The 17,386-nt window shown below is 44.2% G+C and overlaps 1 protein-coding gene across 1 annotated transcript in view; it reads left to right on the forward strand.

Annotated features, from left to right (window-relative positions):
* STPG2 (sperm tail PG-rich repeat containing 2) overlaps window positions 1-17,386 on the forward strand; it is a 773,928-nt gene that overhangs the window by 88,132 nt on the left and 668,410 nt on the right. The window contains exon 6 of the mRNA XM_075860649.1: window positions 16,686-16,801. Coding sequence (XP_075716764.1) covers window positions 16,686-16,801 — 116 coding nt within the window. The remainder of the gene's footprint in view (window positions 1-16,685; window positions 16,802-17,386) is intronic.

Raw genomic sequence — 17,386 nt, forward strand, 5'->3', positions numbered from 1 at the left:
CAATTTCATCCTACAACAGGACAATGACCCAAAGCACACCTCCAAATTATGCAAGAACTATTTAGGGAAGAAGCAGGCAGCTGGTATTCTATCTGTAATGGAGTGGCCAGCGCAGTCACCAGATCTCAACCCCATAGAGCTGTTGTGGGAGCAGCTTGACCGTATGGTACGCAAGAAGTGCCCATCAAGCCAATCCAACTTGTGGGAGGGCCTTCTGGAAGCATGGGGTGAAATTTCTCCCGATTACCTCAGCAAATTAACAGCAAGAATGCCAAAGGTCTGCAATGCTGTAATTGCTGCAAATGGAGCATTCTTTGACGAAAGCAAAGTTTGAAGGAGAAAATTATTATTTCAAATAAAAATCATTATTTCTAACCTTGTCAATGTCTTGACTATATTTTCTAGTCATTTTGCAACTCATTTGATAAATATAAGTGTGAGTTTTCATGGAAAACACAAAATTGTCTGGGTGACCCCAAACTTTTGAACGGTAGTGTATGTATTTCTAGGTCTATAGCCAGACTGAGATGAAATGTTTTAAAAGACAGCAGGAAGTAGTCTTCACCTGAATACGCAACGGCTAATCCGCATCAATTTCCTGCACATTTTAGGCAAAGCCGCAACAGAATCAGCAACGCAGATTATGTGCGGCATTGATGCGGACAGTGTCGGCAGAAATACGCCACGTCTGGTCATGCCCTAAGGGCATGTTCAGACGTGGCAGAGTTTTTCCGCTGCAAATGTTGGTGCAGATTTGGGGCATTTACGCAACGAATCTGCACCAGCATTTGCATATTTGACAGGTAATTCAGACGTTGCAGAAAAGACAGTGGACTTGCCACAGATTTCAGTTTTTGCATTGCAAAGGCTGAAATCCGCAGTGAAATTCCGCTTCTTCTTCGCAATAGGCAGTGCATGCTGCGGAGGGAAAATTCAGCACTGCAGCCTATGGTCCGCAGCGGAGTTTTCCGCAACGTCTGAACTAACTTGCCTAAAAATTGATTGAAACAAATGTAAAAAACGGCCGCTGGAGAATTCCGCAGTGGAATTCCACAGCAATTCCGCCACGTGTGAACTTGCCCTAATATAGAGTGCGTCTCATGCCAGTCCAAATGCTAATCTTAATTCAGGAGCAAAACAAATGTTCATAGACTTTAACCAGTTCAGGACTGGGCTATTTTGAGCCTTCAGGACCAGACACCGTTTAGCCCTTTTTAGCACGTGTTAGTTAAATAGCTATAACTTTTTTATTTGTTGGGCTAACGACGTGATTTTTGCGATGTTTTTTTCCGTAGACAATGCAGGTTTCTTTTTTTTCATCGTTTTTATACACATCCTTTTTGTTATTCTTATAGTTTGAAAATAATAGTAAAAAAATAAGCTTTTTTACTTTTTAGCTATTTTTTTTGGGTAATAACATAGTTGTAGCCTTAAATAGACCTTTTATTTGTGTTCATCATTGTCTACCATAAATTTGAATATATTACATGTCTATATTAGGGTATTGGGTCAGCGCTAGCATTACCCCAATGATTGGCGGAGGGGGGGGGGGAAAGTTTTTTTGGGGGTGGATATTTTATGTGTATGTATTATAAAAAAAAATGTACACTTTACTTTACTTTTATTGTTTTATTACTATGGTCTGTACCTCAAATGTCAAAAAAGACCTTTGGGGAACTTTATATATATTTTTTCTTTCTTTTACACCATGCTTTTCCACCGTAACTGGAGCTGCACAGCAGCCCCAGTTACAGAGGAAATCAGCCCTCTCATAAAAGGTCTGTGCTGGGTCTAGTAAGCACGGCCGCTGCCACTATTCCTATACACAGCGTTCATTGAGCGTTGTGTACAAGTGATCAGAGAAGACAGAAGCAGCGAAAGACCCGACATTCAGCTGCCCGATCGCTTGGGCAGCAAGTTAAAACCCGAGCCGTAAAAAGTCTATGGCGCGGGTTTTAAGGACCCTGACCGCTGGCCGTAAAAACACAGCCAGCGGTCGGGAACCAGTTAAGCAAATATCATGCAGAATATAATTCTTTGATCAGTTCTTACTGGTATACATATATAAGGTTGTTATAGCCCCATTTCTCCAAATGGATACAGTTAACTTAGAATGTTTAGTCATTTTAATGTATGGCTATTATATGTTCTAATTGTCAAGACTCCATTGTTGCAATACGGCCATTGAGTATGGGCGACGCCACTGAAGGGGTTGTTACTACAAAAGACATGCATCCCCTATCCACAGGATAGGGGATGCATGTGTGATCGCTGGGACGCCCAGCGATAAGGAGAACGGGGGACCGAAAGTCCCCCGAAGTTCTCCATGACAGACCTCGGACTTCCGGGGTCTGTCTGCAGCTCCATAGAAATGAATCGCACTTGTGCGCATGCGTGACCAGCGCACCTTTCATTTTTATTGAACTGCGCAGACTCCGGAAGTCCGAGGTTTGTCATGGAGAACTTGGGGGGACTTTCCGTCCCACGTTCTCCTTATCGCTGCCAGCGATCACACATGTATCCCCTATCCTGTGGATAGGGGATACATCTCTTTTGTAGTACAAACTATAGGCCGTTTTTTTTTGGGGGGGGGGGGGGCTATATGGCGTTACCTACAGGGGGGGTCTGTATGGCGTTATCTATGGGGGGGGTTCTGTATGGTGTTATGTACAGGGGGGGTCTGTATGGCGTTATCTACAGGGGGGTTCTGTATGGTATTATCTACAGGGGGGTCTGTATGGCGTTATCTACAGGGGGGTTTGTATGGCGTTCTCTACAGGGGGGCTTATGGCGTTATCTACAGGGGGTCTGTATGACGTTATCTACAGGGGGGTCTGTATGGCGTTATCTACAGGGGAGTCTGTATGGCGTTATCTACAGGGGGGTCTGTATGGCGTTATCTACAGGGGTGTCTGTATGCCGTTATCTACAGGGGGGTCTGTATGGCGTTATCTACAGGGGGGTCTGTATGGCGTTATCTACAGGGGGGTCTGTATGGCGTTATCTACAGGGGGGTCTGTATGGCATTATCTACAGGGGGGGTCTGTATGGCGTTATCTACAGGGGGGTCTGTATGGCGTTATCTACAGGGGAGTCTATGGCGTTATCTACAGGGGGGTCTGTATGGCGTTATCTACAGGGGGTCTGTATGGCGTTATCTACAGGGGGGTTCTGTATGGTGTTATCTACAGGGGGAGTTTGTATGGCGTTATCTACAGGGGGGGGGGTATGTATGGTGTTGTCTACAGGGGGGGCTGTATGGCGTTATCTACAGGGGGCTGTATGGCGTTATCTACAGGGGGGCTGTATGGCGTTATCTACAGGGGGGCTGTATGGTGTTATCTACAGGGGGATTGGGACTGTAAGACGTTATCTACAGGGGGCTGTGTATGGTGCTATTTATTGGGGGGCGTTGTGTGGTGGAATCTATAGGGAGGCACTATCTACAAGGGGGGGGGGGGTTGTGTGATACCCAGCGGAGGGGGGGCCCCAGTCAAAAGTTTGCTATGGGGCCCAGTCTTTCCTAGTTACGCCCCTGGCGGCACTTCACTGGTCCAGTGACAGTTGGGTCAGATTGAGCTGTTATTGATCAAATCTATGTTCCTAACTTAGATGTGATAAGTTACAGCTGGATCCTGCATGTCAGAGACACCCAGGATCTGCTGTCACTGAACCTGTCAGTCCCGCTGACCTGACGGATTCAGGTCTCAGCGCAAGACACAGCTTCCCTTTATACAGGATACAAAGCAGCTGTATCAGAAAAAATAAAAATAATTAAAAAAAAATAATTTATTCCAAAGTTGCACCAATCACACTGATACACATTTTTATTATTATATAAATAAAATCGTTTTCAAAGGTGTACATATCCTTTAATAGGAATTGGTTAAGGAATGTCAACCACTAATCATTCATTCCTTTCAAAATCGAACGGAGTCCCAGATAAGTATTAAATAGCTGGAAGATGTTATGCCCTGTTTGTTTTTTCATTCTTTCCACGACATTATAGAGAAGCCATGCTCTGGCATGAAGTATGGGCTGATCCCTGCTTATGCGTAAAGGCTATGTAAAAGGCAATTTTTTTTGTAATAAAAAGGTGTATCAGTGTGTTTTGTTTAACTTTGTATATACTTTTTATTACAAAGTATTTTCACTTTTTTAGATACAGCTGCTGTGTATTCTCTATACAGAGCTGCTGTATCTAGCGCTTTTCACTGAATCCGCCAGTCCCGCGAACCTGACGGGTTCAGTGACAGCGGGTCCTGCGTGTCTGTGATACGCAGGATCCACCTGTAAACTATCACATCCAAGTTATGAACTTCGATGTAATAGATTACAGGTGGATCCTGCGTGTAAGAGACACGCAGTACCCGCCAACACTGAACCGGTCAGGTCCGTGGGATGGATTCAGTGAATAGCGCTAGATACAGCAGCTCTGTATACAGAGTACACAGCAGCTATATCTAAAAAAGTAAAAATAATTTACACAAAACACACTGATACACCTTTTTATTAAAAAATTATTTTTGCTTTTCAAAGGTTTACATGGCCTTTTACGTGGACACAGCGTCCTTTGTCATCAACGCATTTTGGCGCCAGGTAGATTACCTCAGGGTGGATGTGCACTAGATCTCCTGTCCCTCTATTTGTAGTGCACATTTAATGAGACCTTGTCCTTAAATCATAACGCTTCATGAGTTATAAGGCTCTTAAATGCCTATTTATAATATATCCTTTATAATCCATTTATAATATATTAATATTCTTTAACCCCTTCCCGCTTTTGGGCGTGACTGTACGTCCAAATTCAAAGTGCGTTCCTGCAATAGGGCGTACAGTCATGCCCTGTAGATAATGCTGGCACAGGAGCTGTGCGCGCTTTATCTTCAGCGGCTGTCAGCTGACATCCCGCTGCAATGGCTGCGATGGCAGTTACCGCCGATCGCAGCCTTTTAACACCTTCAATGCGGCTGTCAATGGCGTCCGCCGCATTTAAGTGGTTGACAGAGGGAGGGAGCTCCCTCTGTACCCCTCCGGGCCCCCCCCCCCGATGGATCGCGGGCGGCGATGGTTGCTATGACAACCAGGAAGCCGTTGCTAGGCTTCCTGGTTGCCCAGGTATGGTAGCCTATTAGGTCCTGCCCGAGGCATGACGTAATAGGCTACATAAGTAGTGCAGTGTATTGTACCGGGGATCAGAAGACCAGATCTTCAAGTTCCCAGATCAGTGCAAAAAAAAAAAGTGAAAAAAGTAAAAGAAAAATAAATAAATAAAAGTTTTAACTAATAAAAACAACAATTGCCCTGTTTCCCTGATCAACTCATTTGTTATTAGAAAAAAACTGAAAACATGAAAAGAAACTATACATAATAGGAATCGCCGCGTTCGGAACGGCCTGATCTATAAAAATATCACATTATGTTTACCGCACGGTGAACACCGTAAAAATGTTTGTTTTTTTTCTTTATTAAAGATTTTTATTTTGAAAATATAACCGAGCGTATACAACGTTTCACAAATTTGCAAAAAATTTTGCACGCAGTGCAATATATTAACTTCACATCGTAGAAATATTACAAAAACATATGAACATCAGTAGGAGGTAGCCTCCCAACCGGCAAGGTTTTAGCATCAATATAAAATTCAATGGCAAGAAACAGTACCATGTTCACAGTAGAAGTAGTGCAATATTCAGGGAAACCAGTCCCCACAATTAGGTAGGAATTGGCACGTATAAGTGCATATATTGAAACGTAAATTCACACAGACACAAGACAACAAAGGGAAACACAGACGGTCAACACACACCAAGTTTAGCTATATAAGCAGTTCAGAAGAGGCCATCCAACCAGAGAGGCAGATCAGCACCACCCCGGAATCCAGACCATACTGCCCAAGTTTGGACAAAGAGTGCAGATTTGCCCCGATCAACGGACATCAACTCCTCCATCCTCATAATCCCGTTCAACTCCGTTACCCATTCCTGCAAAGAAGGCACCGTACTAGACTTCCAGTGTCGAGGGATTACCGTTCTCGCTGCGGTCAGAAAATGCCTAAAGACACCCTTTTTGAGGTGTGGGAGTGATCCAGGAACCATGGAAAGTAGTCCAATAGAAGCCGAGGTCGGAACCTCAGTGCTAAAAAGCTTGTTACCCAGATCAAAAATGTTTTCCCAGAGGGGACGAATCTTGGGACAGTCCCACCAAATGTGCAACATAGTTCCAGGAGCCTCCCCACACCTCCAACAATCAGCAGGTACATCAGGAAATATCCTATGCAACAAGGCAGGACAACGGTACCATCTGGTGAGTATCTTGTAATTCTTCTGAGCAAAACAAGAAGTTGGTAATTTGTGAGCTAGAAAGGAAGAAGTACCCCAGTCCTCCTCAGAATGTCGAACCCCCATTTCCTCATCGCATGCTGTAGTGAATGACAACTGAGAGTAAGAATACCTAGGCAGAAGGATCCCATGTAAATAGGACAACACATGAGAAGGAACAGTATCCAATAACAAATAGTGTTCCAGAGGAGTCTTATCCTGTAGCAACCCAAGACAATCACCCATGGAAGAAAGATATGAACGTAACTGAAAATAGGACCACCATATTGATCGTCTCCCCGGGCAGGCCTCAGAAACATCAGTCATCGACAATATTGCACCATCAGGTGTAAGGGTTTCAGCCAAATATCCACCCTCCCCTCTCTCCCAACAGAGGACTGTATCTACACCCACCGCCGGAGGGAAGGAAGGGTTATCAAAGAGAGGAGTCAGAGGACCCGGACGGTGAACAAGGTCCGAAGTACCAATGATCCGTTCCCAAACCAAAAGAAACTGACGTGTGAGGAAAGGCAGAGAAGACGTTGGTCGCTGGAGGACCGACAACCAAGGCAGAGAGGACAATGGGGAAGACATGGGGAAGACATAGCCTTCTCAATGCGCACCCATTGCTTACCCGTTTCCGAGCGGAACCAATCCACCACTCTCATAAGTTTCGCAGCTTGATGGTAGTGTTTAAAATCCGGCAGACCCGCGTCCCCCTCCACGAATACGAGGCTTAGAGGAGCTCCATACAAATTTAATTATGGCCCTATGTAAGGTCTGGAAGAAACTTGCTGGTACAACAATAGGGACGGTCTGGAAGATGTATAGGAATTTGAGCAATATATCCATTTTAACCGCGTTAATACGCCCAAACCACGACATGCGGTTCCCGCCGTACGCCACCAATTCCCTCAAGGTACGCTGCAGAATTGGCGTGTAATTCAAGGAAAACAAAACCGATTGTTGTGTGGTGATCTGTACCCCCAAGTATTTTAAGGATTTAGATTGCCACTTAAAAGGGAAAACCTGAGCGAGATGGGCAGCCAGAGGATCATCCAGTGATATATTCAGGGCCTCCGATTTAGAGTAATTGACTTTAAAATTACTTAAATGACCAAAGCGCTCAAACTCCCCCGTCAAAGATGGCAAGGAAATCATGGGAGTCGTAATGTACACAAAGAGCTCATCGGCATATAGTGCCAGTTTGTGATGTTGTGCGCCAACACATACGCCATTAAAATTAGCGTTGCTCCGCAGTGCCACGGCCAGGTGTTCCATGACCAAAACATACAATAGAGGCGAGAGTGGGCACCCCTGTCTTGTGCCATTAGTAATAGACAACGAGTCAGATAATAGACCATTAACTCGAACACGAGCTGTAGGCCCATGGTATAATGCCATAATCCTATCCACCATAGTGGTACCAAGGCCAACCTGCGTCAGGACACTGCGGAGGAACACCCAGTGCACCCTGTCAAAAGCCTTTTTGGCATCTACCGAGAGTAAACACATCGGTATCTTACGGGTTTGGCAATATGACGTTAAAAGAAGGGTCTTGTTAGTATTATCCCGCGCTTCCCGACCGCGTACAAACCCCACCTGATCCTCCATGATCAAGCCAGGCAATAACGGCGACAGGCGAGAGGCAAGCAATTTCGCGAAAAGCTTTACATCTACATTAATCAGCGATATGGGCCTGAAGTTTGCGCACGAAGTCGGATCCTTGCCCGGCTTTGGTAGAAGGGTAATGTGAGCCTCGAGGGACTGAGGCGCAAAGGGACAGGAGGAAGACACAGAGTTAAAGACTTTCGTCAAAAAAGGAGCCAGTTGATCTTTAAATGTCTTATAGAATTTATTATTAAACCCATCAGGTCCAATTGCACGCTCCACTTCCGATTCCAAAAATCTTCCTCGAGTCCCAAAGCCTCCCCATCCTCCAAGGACGACAATGCAGTATCATGAACATAACGGTCAATTTTATCCCGTAACGCATCAGCCTGCATATCATGAAATTGGCCTTTGAGATTATACAAGGCCGAATAATATTGTCTGAAGCAATCCGTAATGCCAACCGGGTCATGAACCTCACCACCCGAGAGAGATGCAATTTTAGGGATGTATGACGACCGTAAATTTTTTTAATAAAAAACAATGACAGCATTTATTTTTTGGTCATCTTGTCTCAAATTTTTTTTAATAAAGAGTGATCAAAAAGTTGCAAGTAACGCAAAATGGTACAAATAGAAACAGTTCGTCACGCATAAACAAGCCCGCAGCGATATCAACTAAAAAATAAAAAAGTTATGGTTGTCAGAATATGGCGACACTAAAACATGTTTTTTTTTTAGAAAAGAGTATTTTTATTGTCGGAACGTAGTTAAACGTAAAAAAAAACGATATAAATTTGGTGTCGCTGTAATCGTATCGAATGAATAAAGTTAACATGTTGTTTATACTACACGGTGAACACTGAAAAAAATAAAAAAACAGAACCGTGCTAGCATTGCTGTTTTTTGGTTTCCTCAACTCCCAAAAAATGGAATAAATAGTGATAAAAAAAAACGCATGTACCCCAAAATGGATCCAATAAAAATTACAGCTCGTTCCACAAAAAACAAGCCCTCACACAGCTCCGTCAACGGAAAAATAACACGTTATGACTCTCAAAACACAATGATGCAAAATTATACTAAATGACGGCCAAGACAAATTTTTTAGGTCCAGTAGAATTCCACTAAATACCCCACATCGTCATTTGCTGGACCCCACAGGTGGACCCTGTAGATGCAGCGGAGATGAGGCCTTGTGCTGCTTATAGGGCTAGTGAAGAAGTCAAAGATTAGGCAATACTGGAGCGTAGATATTTTGTATAATACCCAATAAACCCGGCCTGTGCATAAAGGATTGATTCAAAGCATACCACACCAATCCATGGATTATTCATTCACCCCATTATTAATTACATCATCCTATTATGCCCTGATGTATTCCGCCCAGCTTACATATACCCTGATGTACTCCGCCCAGCTTACATATACCCTGATGTACTCCGCCCAGCTTACATATACCCTGATGTACTCCGCCCAGCTTACATATGCCCCCGCATTATAAGCTGAAATACCAGTAAAACACCAAGCAAAATCTGCGCTTCAAAAGCCAAATGGTGGTTCAACTGAGCCTGGCAGTGTGCCCAAACTGCAATTTATGACCACATATGGGGTATTACTGTATTCTGGAGAACCCGCTTAACAATTTATGGGATGTGTGTCTACGGTGGTACAAGCTGGGCACAACATATTGGGCACTGAAATGGCATATCTGTGGAAAACGGCAATTTTCAATCTGCAACATCTATTGTTTACTCATTTTTGCAAAACACTTGTGTGGTCAAAATGCTCACTACACCCCTAGATAAATTCTTTGAGGGATCTAGTTTCCAAAATGGGGTAATTTTTCGGGGGTACCACTTACTGGGCTCAATGCAACATGGTGTCAAAAAACGAATCTTGTGAAATCTCGACTCCAAATACTAAATGGCGCTCCTTCCCTTTAGAGCCTTGCTGTGTGTCCAAATAGCAGTTTATGACCACATGTGGGGTATTTCCCCTACTCTGAAGAAGTTGCTTTACAAATGTTATGGTGCTTTTTCACCTTTATTTGTTGAGAAAATGAACAATTTTGAACTAATGCTACGTCTTATTGGAAAATAATGTAATTTTACATTTTCACTGCCCATTTCTAATAAAATCTATGAGACACCTGTGGGGTCAAAATGCTCACTACCCCCCTAGATGAATTCCTCAATGGGTGTAGTTTGCCAAATGGAGTCACTTTTGGGGGGTTTCCACTGTACTGGTATCTAAGGGGCTTTGCAAAAGCGACATGGTGCACAATAACCAATCCAGCAAAATCTGCTCTCCAAAAGCCAAATGGCGCTCCTTTCCTTCTGAGCCCTGATGTATATTCATACAGTAGTTTATTACCACATATGGGGTATTTACATACTCTGGAGAAGTTTTACAAATCTTACAGTGCTTTTTCTCCTTTATTTGATGAGAAAATGAAACATTTTGACCTAAAGCTACGTGTGTCGTGAAGGGTTCGTGGACCCACTGGGCCGTACCGTCTTGGCGGTATGGCAGCTGGCCAACAGGACGCCGGTCAAAGTCTACAGTTCGTATAGGGTACCTGTGGCAGCTGGGACAGTAGCGAGGCAGGCTAGGCAGGAACTTGGCAGCAGGTGGACGTCAGGTGTGGAGAGGCAGGTCAGGCAGGGAATACAGCACAGCACGGCTACAGCAAGCACGACACCAGATTCAGGAACAGGAAACAGGAACAGGAAACCACTGGTAGCAGGAAACACTAGGGAGCCATTTGCAAGACAGACTAGGGATACAACAACAAAGCTCAGGCATAGAACTAGGGGGCTGGACCCCTCTTATAGTCCAGAGTACTCACAGGTCAAAGGTCAGGAACGAGGTCCGGTGTGCGCGCTGCCCCTTTAAGAGCGCACCCTATGGGATCCGGCATTGGTGAGTAGACGCGAGCACTCGCTTCTCCTGAGGAGGAGGCTGGGGCCAGCGCTTGCCGACTCGTAGCAGCGGCTGTCAGGGGAGGAACGGAGCTGACAGCCTGTAGCCACCGACATGAAAGTATCCCCCCTCTTATGCCCCCTCTTCTTGGGACCAGAGCGAGAGAGAATTTTTTTCAGAAGAGCAGGAGCATTAAGGTTTTCTTCTGGCTCCCAAGACCTCTCTTCAGGACCAAATCCCTTCCAATCCACCAAATAAAAGGTCTTTCCTCTCACTCTTTCGGTGTCCGGGATCTCTTGAACCTCAAAGGTGTCTGAAGGGCCGCTGGCGACACCCACAGGGCTAGGAGTCTTGGTGTAGCAGTTCAGGACCATTGGCTTCAGGAGGGATGTGTGGAAGGAGTTGAGGATCTTGAGGGTAGGAGGCAGCCGAAGTTTATAGGCGACAGGGTTGATCTGTTGTAGGATCTCGAATGGTCCGAGGAACCTGGGAGCAAACTTGCATGACGGTAGTCTTAGTCGAATGTTCCTGGAGGAGAGCCAGACCTTTGTGCCAGGAAGAAACTGAGGTGGTTCTCCTCTCCTTGTGTCCGCCCTACGTTTCATACGATCCACTGCCAGCAGGATGGAGGAACGAGTTTGCCACCAAATTTGTAGAAAGTCCTTGAAGGCCGCGTCATCAGCTGGTACCTTGGATGAATCAGAAACCGGGAGAGGTATTCGTGGGTGTTGGCCAAGGACTATGAAGAACGGAGTGTTCCTTGTGGACTTGCTGGTATGATTGTTGTAGGAGAATTCAGCCCACGGGAGCAACTGTACCCAGTCATCATGTTGCCTAGAGACGAAGTGACGCAGGTAGTTCTCCAAGATTTGATTGATCCTCTCGACCTGTCCATTGAACTGAGGATGGTAGGCCGAGGAAAAGTCCAACTTCACACCTAGAAGTCCGCAGAGGGCTCTCTAGAACCTCGAGGTGAACTGAACCCCCCGATCAGACACAATATGCTGCGGCAAGCCGTGCAGGCGGAAGACGTGCTGGATAAACAGTTTGGCCAGTTGAGGAGCAGACGGAAGACGGTCAGAGGAACGAAGTGGGCCATTTTTGAAAATCGATCCACGACCACCCAGACAGTGCTGCATCCGGCAGAGAGAGGCAGGTCCGTAATAAAGTCCATCGCTATATGATCCTAGGGAGCATCGGGCACAGGCAATGGCTGGAGCAGACCAACGGGTCTGGAGTGAGCGACCTTGTTAGTTACACACACAGAGCAGGAGGAAACAAAGTCCATAACATCTTTGGGCAGCGTGGGCCACCAGAAATGACGGGCAAGTCTTGAGGCATGTCCCCAGCGGAGGACTCTCCTTCGTGTAGTTTAATCAAGGCAGCCGCTGCAGATGAGGCCCGTCCAGGCTCCTCAAATACCATGCGAAAGGTCCAGAGAAAGGCTTGGAAGTCACGGGTCTCAGGTCCTTGTCTCTCCCAGATAGGGTTCGCCCATGCAAGAGCCTTTCCGGTGAGGAGAGAAATGATGAATGCAACCCTTGTGCCGTCAGATGAAAATGTCCTGGAACACAGGCTGAAATGGATCTGGCACTGGTTCAAAAATCCACGACAGGAACCTGCATCTCCATCATAGCGGTCCGGAAGTGGCAAAGAAATACGCGGGTCGACATTGCCAGGATGTGTAGTTGAGGATCAACACTGCCCGGAGGTGTAATAGGAGGAACGGCAGCTCGTGCCTCCTGCTGACGTACGAGAATGTTCAAAGCCTGGATTAGTTGGTCCTGTTGAGATCGGAGGTCCAGCTTATCCGCCCGCATCTCCTGTGACGTAGTCATGGTCTTGGATCGACCAGCAGGGTCAATGGCCTGAGCTTACTGTCACGAAGGTTCTGTGGACCCACTGGGCCGTACCACCTTGGCGGTAAGGCAGTTGGCCAACAGGGCGTAGGTGAAAGTCTATAGTTCGTATAGGTACCTGTGGCAGCTCAGACAGCAGCAGGGCAGGCTCGGCTGGGACTAGGCAGCAGGCAGGTGTCAGGCGAGGTGAAGCATGTCAGACGTGGATACAGCACGACACAACTTTGGCACAGCACAGTGCTCGACCAGGAAGGTATGGAATGCTAGGAACAGGAACAGGTACAGGAACAGGTACACGTACAGGTAACACACTAGGAGGCCATCACATAGACAGACTAGGAATACACAACAAAGCTCTGGCGTGGGAGGATGGGGCTGGGACCTTCTTATAGCCCAGGGTGCTCTGAAGCAATCAGCTCAACTACCAACATGCGTGCGCTCTGGCTTCTCAAGTCTGGACTGAGCTCGTTAGCACACCCTGGTGGTCACTGTGGAGCAGGACGGCTGTATGTGCAGACATCTTTTGAGAGAAGGGCATCAACTTGATGGAAGGAGTTCGTGGTCAGTGCCCACAGACGTTACAATTACCCTGTAATGTTGATCCAGAAGAAGGCAAAAACCCTCTTAAGGAAAAAGCCAATTTTCCTCAACTAAGGGGAACAATTCCTTCCCGACTCCAAATATCAGCAATCAGAATAAATCCCTGGATCAATGACCCATCTTCAGTAATCTAGTAACTATAACTTGTAACATTATTACACTCAAGAAAGGCATTGAACTCTTTCAGTGAATTCACCATAACAACTTCCTCTGGTAGAGAGTTTAATAGTCTCACTGCTCTTACTGTAAAGAATCCCCTTTGATGTAGAAACCTTCTTTCCGTTAGACGTAGAGGTTGCCCTTTTGTTATAATTACAGTCCTGGGTATTAATAGATCAGGAGTGAGCGATATCACTGTAGTGACCTTTGATATATATTTATACATAGTTATTAGGTCAACCCTCAGCTTTTTTTTTTCTAAACTAAATAAACCTAATTTTGATAGTCTTTCTGGGTACTGTAGTGAATCAATTCCATGGATTACTTTAGTTGCCGTTCTTTGAACCAACTTAACCTTTTCTATTGTTTTCTTGTGCACTGATGCCCAAAATTCGACACAAAATTCAATGTTCGGTCTGATTGTGTGGATAGTTTCTATATTACCTAGTTTTGTTAGTTCACCATATGGGAGAGTGCACACCTTGCACGCTGGCTTTCATGACTTGGTCTGTTAGGCCTGGCAGGGTTGGCTTGGAAGTTCTACCTGAGTTGGTATACATTGACTCCTAATCTGGCCTGGATGTACTCCACTTCCAAACCCCCTCCTCTCCCCTTTCTCTTTTTTTCTTGTGCTGTTCTCGCTCTTTATTGCCGTGTTTAGTCTTCTTTTCTATGCTCTATATTTATTCGGGCCATATTGGGTCCTTTCAATTGCCTCTCTACCGATTATATCTTCTCATCTAGGAAAATTGTGTTCTATCTATGGAGTCACTTCTCAGGAATTGCCATTTAACCCAAGTGCCTGCATATCATTAGTTTCTTTCTTTTTTTCTGTTACAATTCTGAAAATTGAGTTTATGAAAAACAAAAACTCAACCAGAATAAATTAGCAACTGCCTGTGTGACCTTAGGTGCAGCATTTGGTGCAGTTATAAATGGCGTTTTTAGTTCCTTTTTTATTTAAGGCCGGTTTCATACAGTGTTTTTTTAGTGTTTAAAAGCACATGAAAAACACCTACAGAGATGCCTACAGTTTTGTAAAGAAGTAAATATTATTTACAGTGTTTTTATACCACATTTAAGAAGCCATTGGAGCCACTATTTCTGAAACATACAAATAGGAAAAGTGGATGGGGTTTCAGAGTTCAAGCCTTATTCCATATAACTATTTGGGTATGTTCACACGGCATATTTACGGACGTAAATCGGGCGTTTTTCCCCCGAATTACGTCTGAAAATAGCGCCTCAATAGCGCTGACAAACATCTGCCCATTGAAAGCAATGGGCAGACGTTTGTCTGTTCACACGAGGCGTATATTTACGCGCCGCTGTCAAATGACGGCGCGCAAATAGACGCCCGCGTCAAAGAAGTGACCTGTCACTTCTTTGGCCGTAATTGGAGCCGCTATTCATTGACTCCAATGAATAGCAGCGCTAATTACGGCCGTAATGGACGCGGCGTTCAAGCGCCTGCACATGCCGGTACGGCTGAAATTACGGGGATGTTTTCAGGCTGAAACATCCCCGTAAATTCAGCCGTTACGGACCCCCGCCGTGTGAACATACCCTTTGGGTATGTTCACACGGCGGGGGTCCGTAACGGCTGAAATTACGGGGATGTTTCAGCCTGAAAACATCCCCGTAATTTCAGCCGTACCGGCATGTGCAGGCGCTTGAACGCCGCGTCAATTACGGGCGTAATTAGCGCTGCTATTCATTGGAGTCAATGAATAGCGGCTCCAATTACGGCCAAAGAAGTGACAGGTCACTTCTTTGACGCGGGCGTCTATTTACGCGCCGTCATTTGACAGCGGCGCGTAAATATACGCCTCGTGTGAACAGACAAACGTCTGCCCATTGCTTTCAATGGGCAGATGTTTGTCAGCGCTATTGAGGCGCTATTTTCGGGCGTAATTCGGGGCAAAAACGGCCGATTTACGTCCGTAAATAGGCCGTGTGAACATACCCTTTAGATGCTGGCTTGTCTATGTAGCAATTCTGTGGCCGCTCTTAGTGGCAAATTTGTATGAGTACTTTATGTACTGACTTTTTCCAATCTTCAGTTTATAGGTTTATAGAGGGATCCTTTAAAAAAAACTTGTATATTAGTGAAGTAAGTCCTGTAGAACTAAGGACTATCATAAAATCTTCACTGTAAATAGTCAATGTGTGATTGACACACAGCAATTAGGTGCATTTTTTACTGCCTTTTTAGCATTTGCCAGATGCTTGCTATCAGTCTATATGAATATCCCTACATGGCGTTTCGCTTAGTGGCTTTTTTGAATTATTTGTACCTTTTTTTCTCTGAGTGTGTCTTTATTATTGGGTTTTGCTCTGTAGATTTCACTACATTTTTATTAATTGCATTAAAAATGCATGTACAAAAAGACAATATTTTAAAAATGCCACTAAAATGCATGTAGAAACGCTTAAAAGTTTAAAAAAGGACCAGAAAAACCCAGTGTAAACTCGGCTTTATTGAAGCAGAGCATATCTGCTGTTACAAAATTTAATCTCTTCAAGTAAACAGATTACGCCAAACAAATAAATAAATATGTTTCCTCTATAGATAATCTACATTTTTGAATTCAAGGCTCTGTTCACATTAGTGTCATGGCCTCATGGCAGAGTCATGCCTGCTATATCGGATCCATTTTCATACAAATCTCGATAAATCTTAACAAACACCTTTGACTTGTAATAAATACATCAGGTTTCAGTTGGGCTTTCAATATTTTTGACGGCAGGAATAGTACTGCAGATCTATTTATTACATAAATATAAACGCTGAGAATATTCGAATCAAGTGGGTACATTTTTAAGATATGCTATTAAATGTACAAGCGGACACTGTATCAGTTCTAAAAGAGAAATAAAAATGCTTATGCAGAGATGTTGATGTTTTTAATTTCATTATACAATAAATACATTCATTTTCGTTATGAGCATGAAAATAAAAGTTATGTTGGAATAGATTTAGTGGGAGCTTTTTTGTCCTAATGACATTCCTGTTTTTGCTTTTGACTGGCACTCCTGATTTAAAACTAAAAGCGCTAATGTGAACAGTGGCTTAAAAGCCTTACCAAGGGGGTTCTTCCTATTTATATGCAAACTTGGCAATTCTGTCTCAACATTTTTCTTATTGCACGTGGCAAAAGTTCCATGAAGCAGAGAATAAGATTCATATTTTGGTTCCATTTCTCCTCCAGGCAGAGGCATATGCAACAGAGAAATACAGAGGTGTGCACTTTGCAAAGTATTCAGGGAAGCGCACTGAATTTGAAAACCATGATGGACCTGGTCCAGGGGAATATGACATAGATCAGTAAGTATGACATTTTTTCATAGCTTTTTATTAACTCTTACGTGTCACTTATTATTGTACTAACACAATAACAAATCCAAAGCGCTTTGGTTTGCTGAAGAGACATTTAGATGGACATTTATGCTCCAGCTTGTAGCACTGGCAGATTTTATTGCATTGTGAATTACATTCTAACATTTAACTGCTATAGTGTTGTAATAGGAACTGTCAAAACCAGTTTTCATATAATGCATAATGGATAATATAGCCTTCATAAAAGAACTGTAGTACGGGACTAGAGCCAGAAATTGAAGCCAAACGGTGCCAAGGGATCGAGTACTGCTGTGAAAGCCAAAAAAATCTCTTAAGATAAGGTTAGTTTGAATTTAGCAATAGAACAGTGGTCAGAAGCCGCAATGTTGCAAAGTTTCTGTAGAGTTTTATATAAAAAAAACATAATTTTTTAAAATTAGAAACAAAATCTAGAATAAAATCTGAGTCTGACTAATTAACAAACAAAATTTGATTGTGCTATCTGGGTTAGGGTTGGCCATTGCATGCCTCAACATGATTTACAGAAAATGATTTTAATTTGGCATCAATGGG

This window comes from Rhinoderma darwinii, chromosome 1 (genome assembly GCF_050947455.1).
Source record: "Rhinoderma darwinii isolate aRhiDar2 chromosome 1, aRhiDar2.hap1, whole genome shotgun sequence".
Classification (NCBI taxonomy): domain Eukaryota; kingdom Metazoa; phylum Chordata; class Amphibia; order Anura; family Rhinodermatidae; genus Rhinoderma; species Rhinoderma darwinii.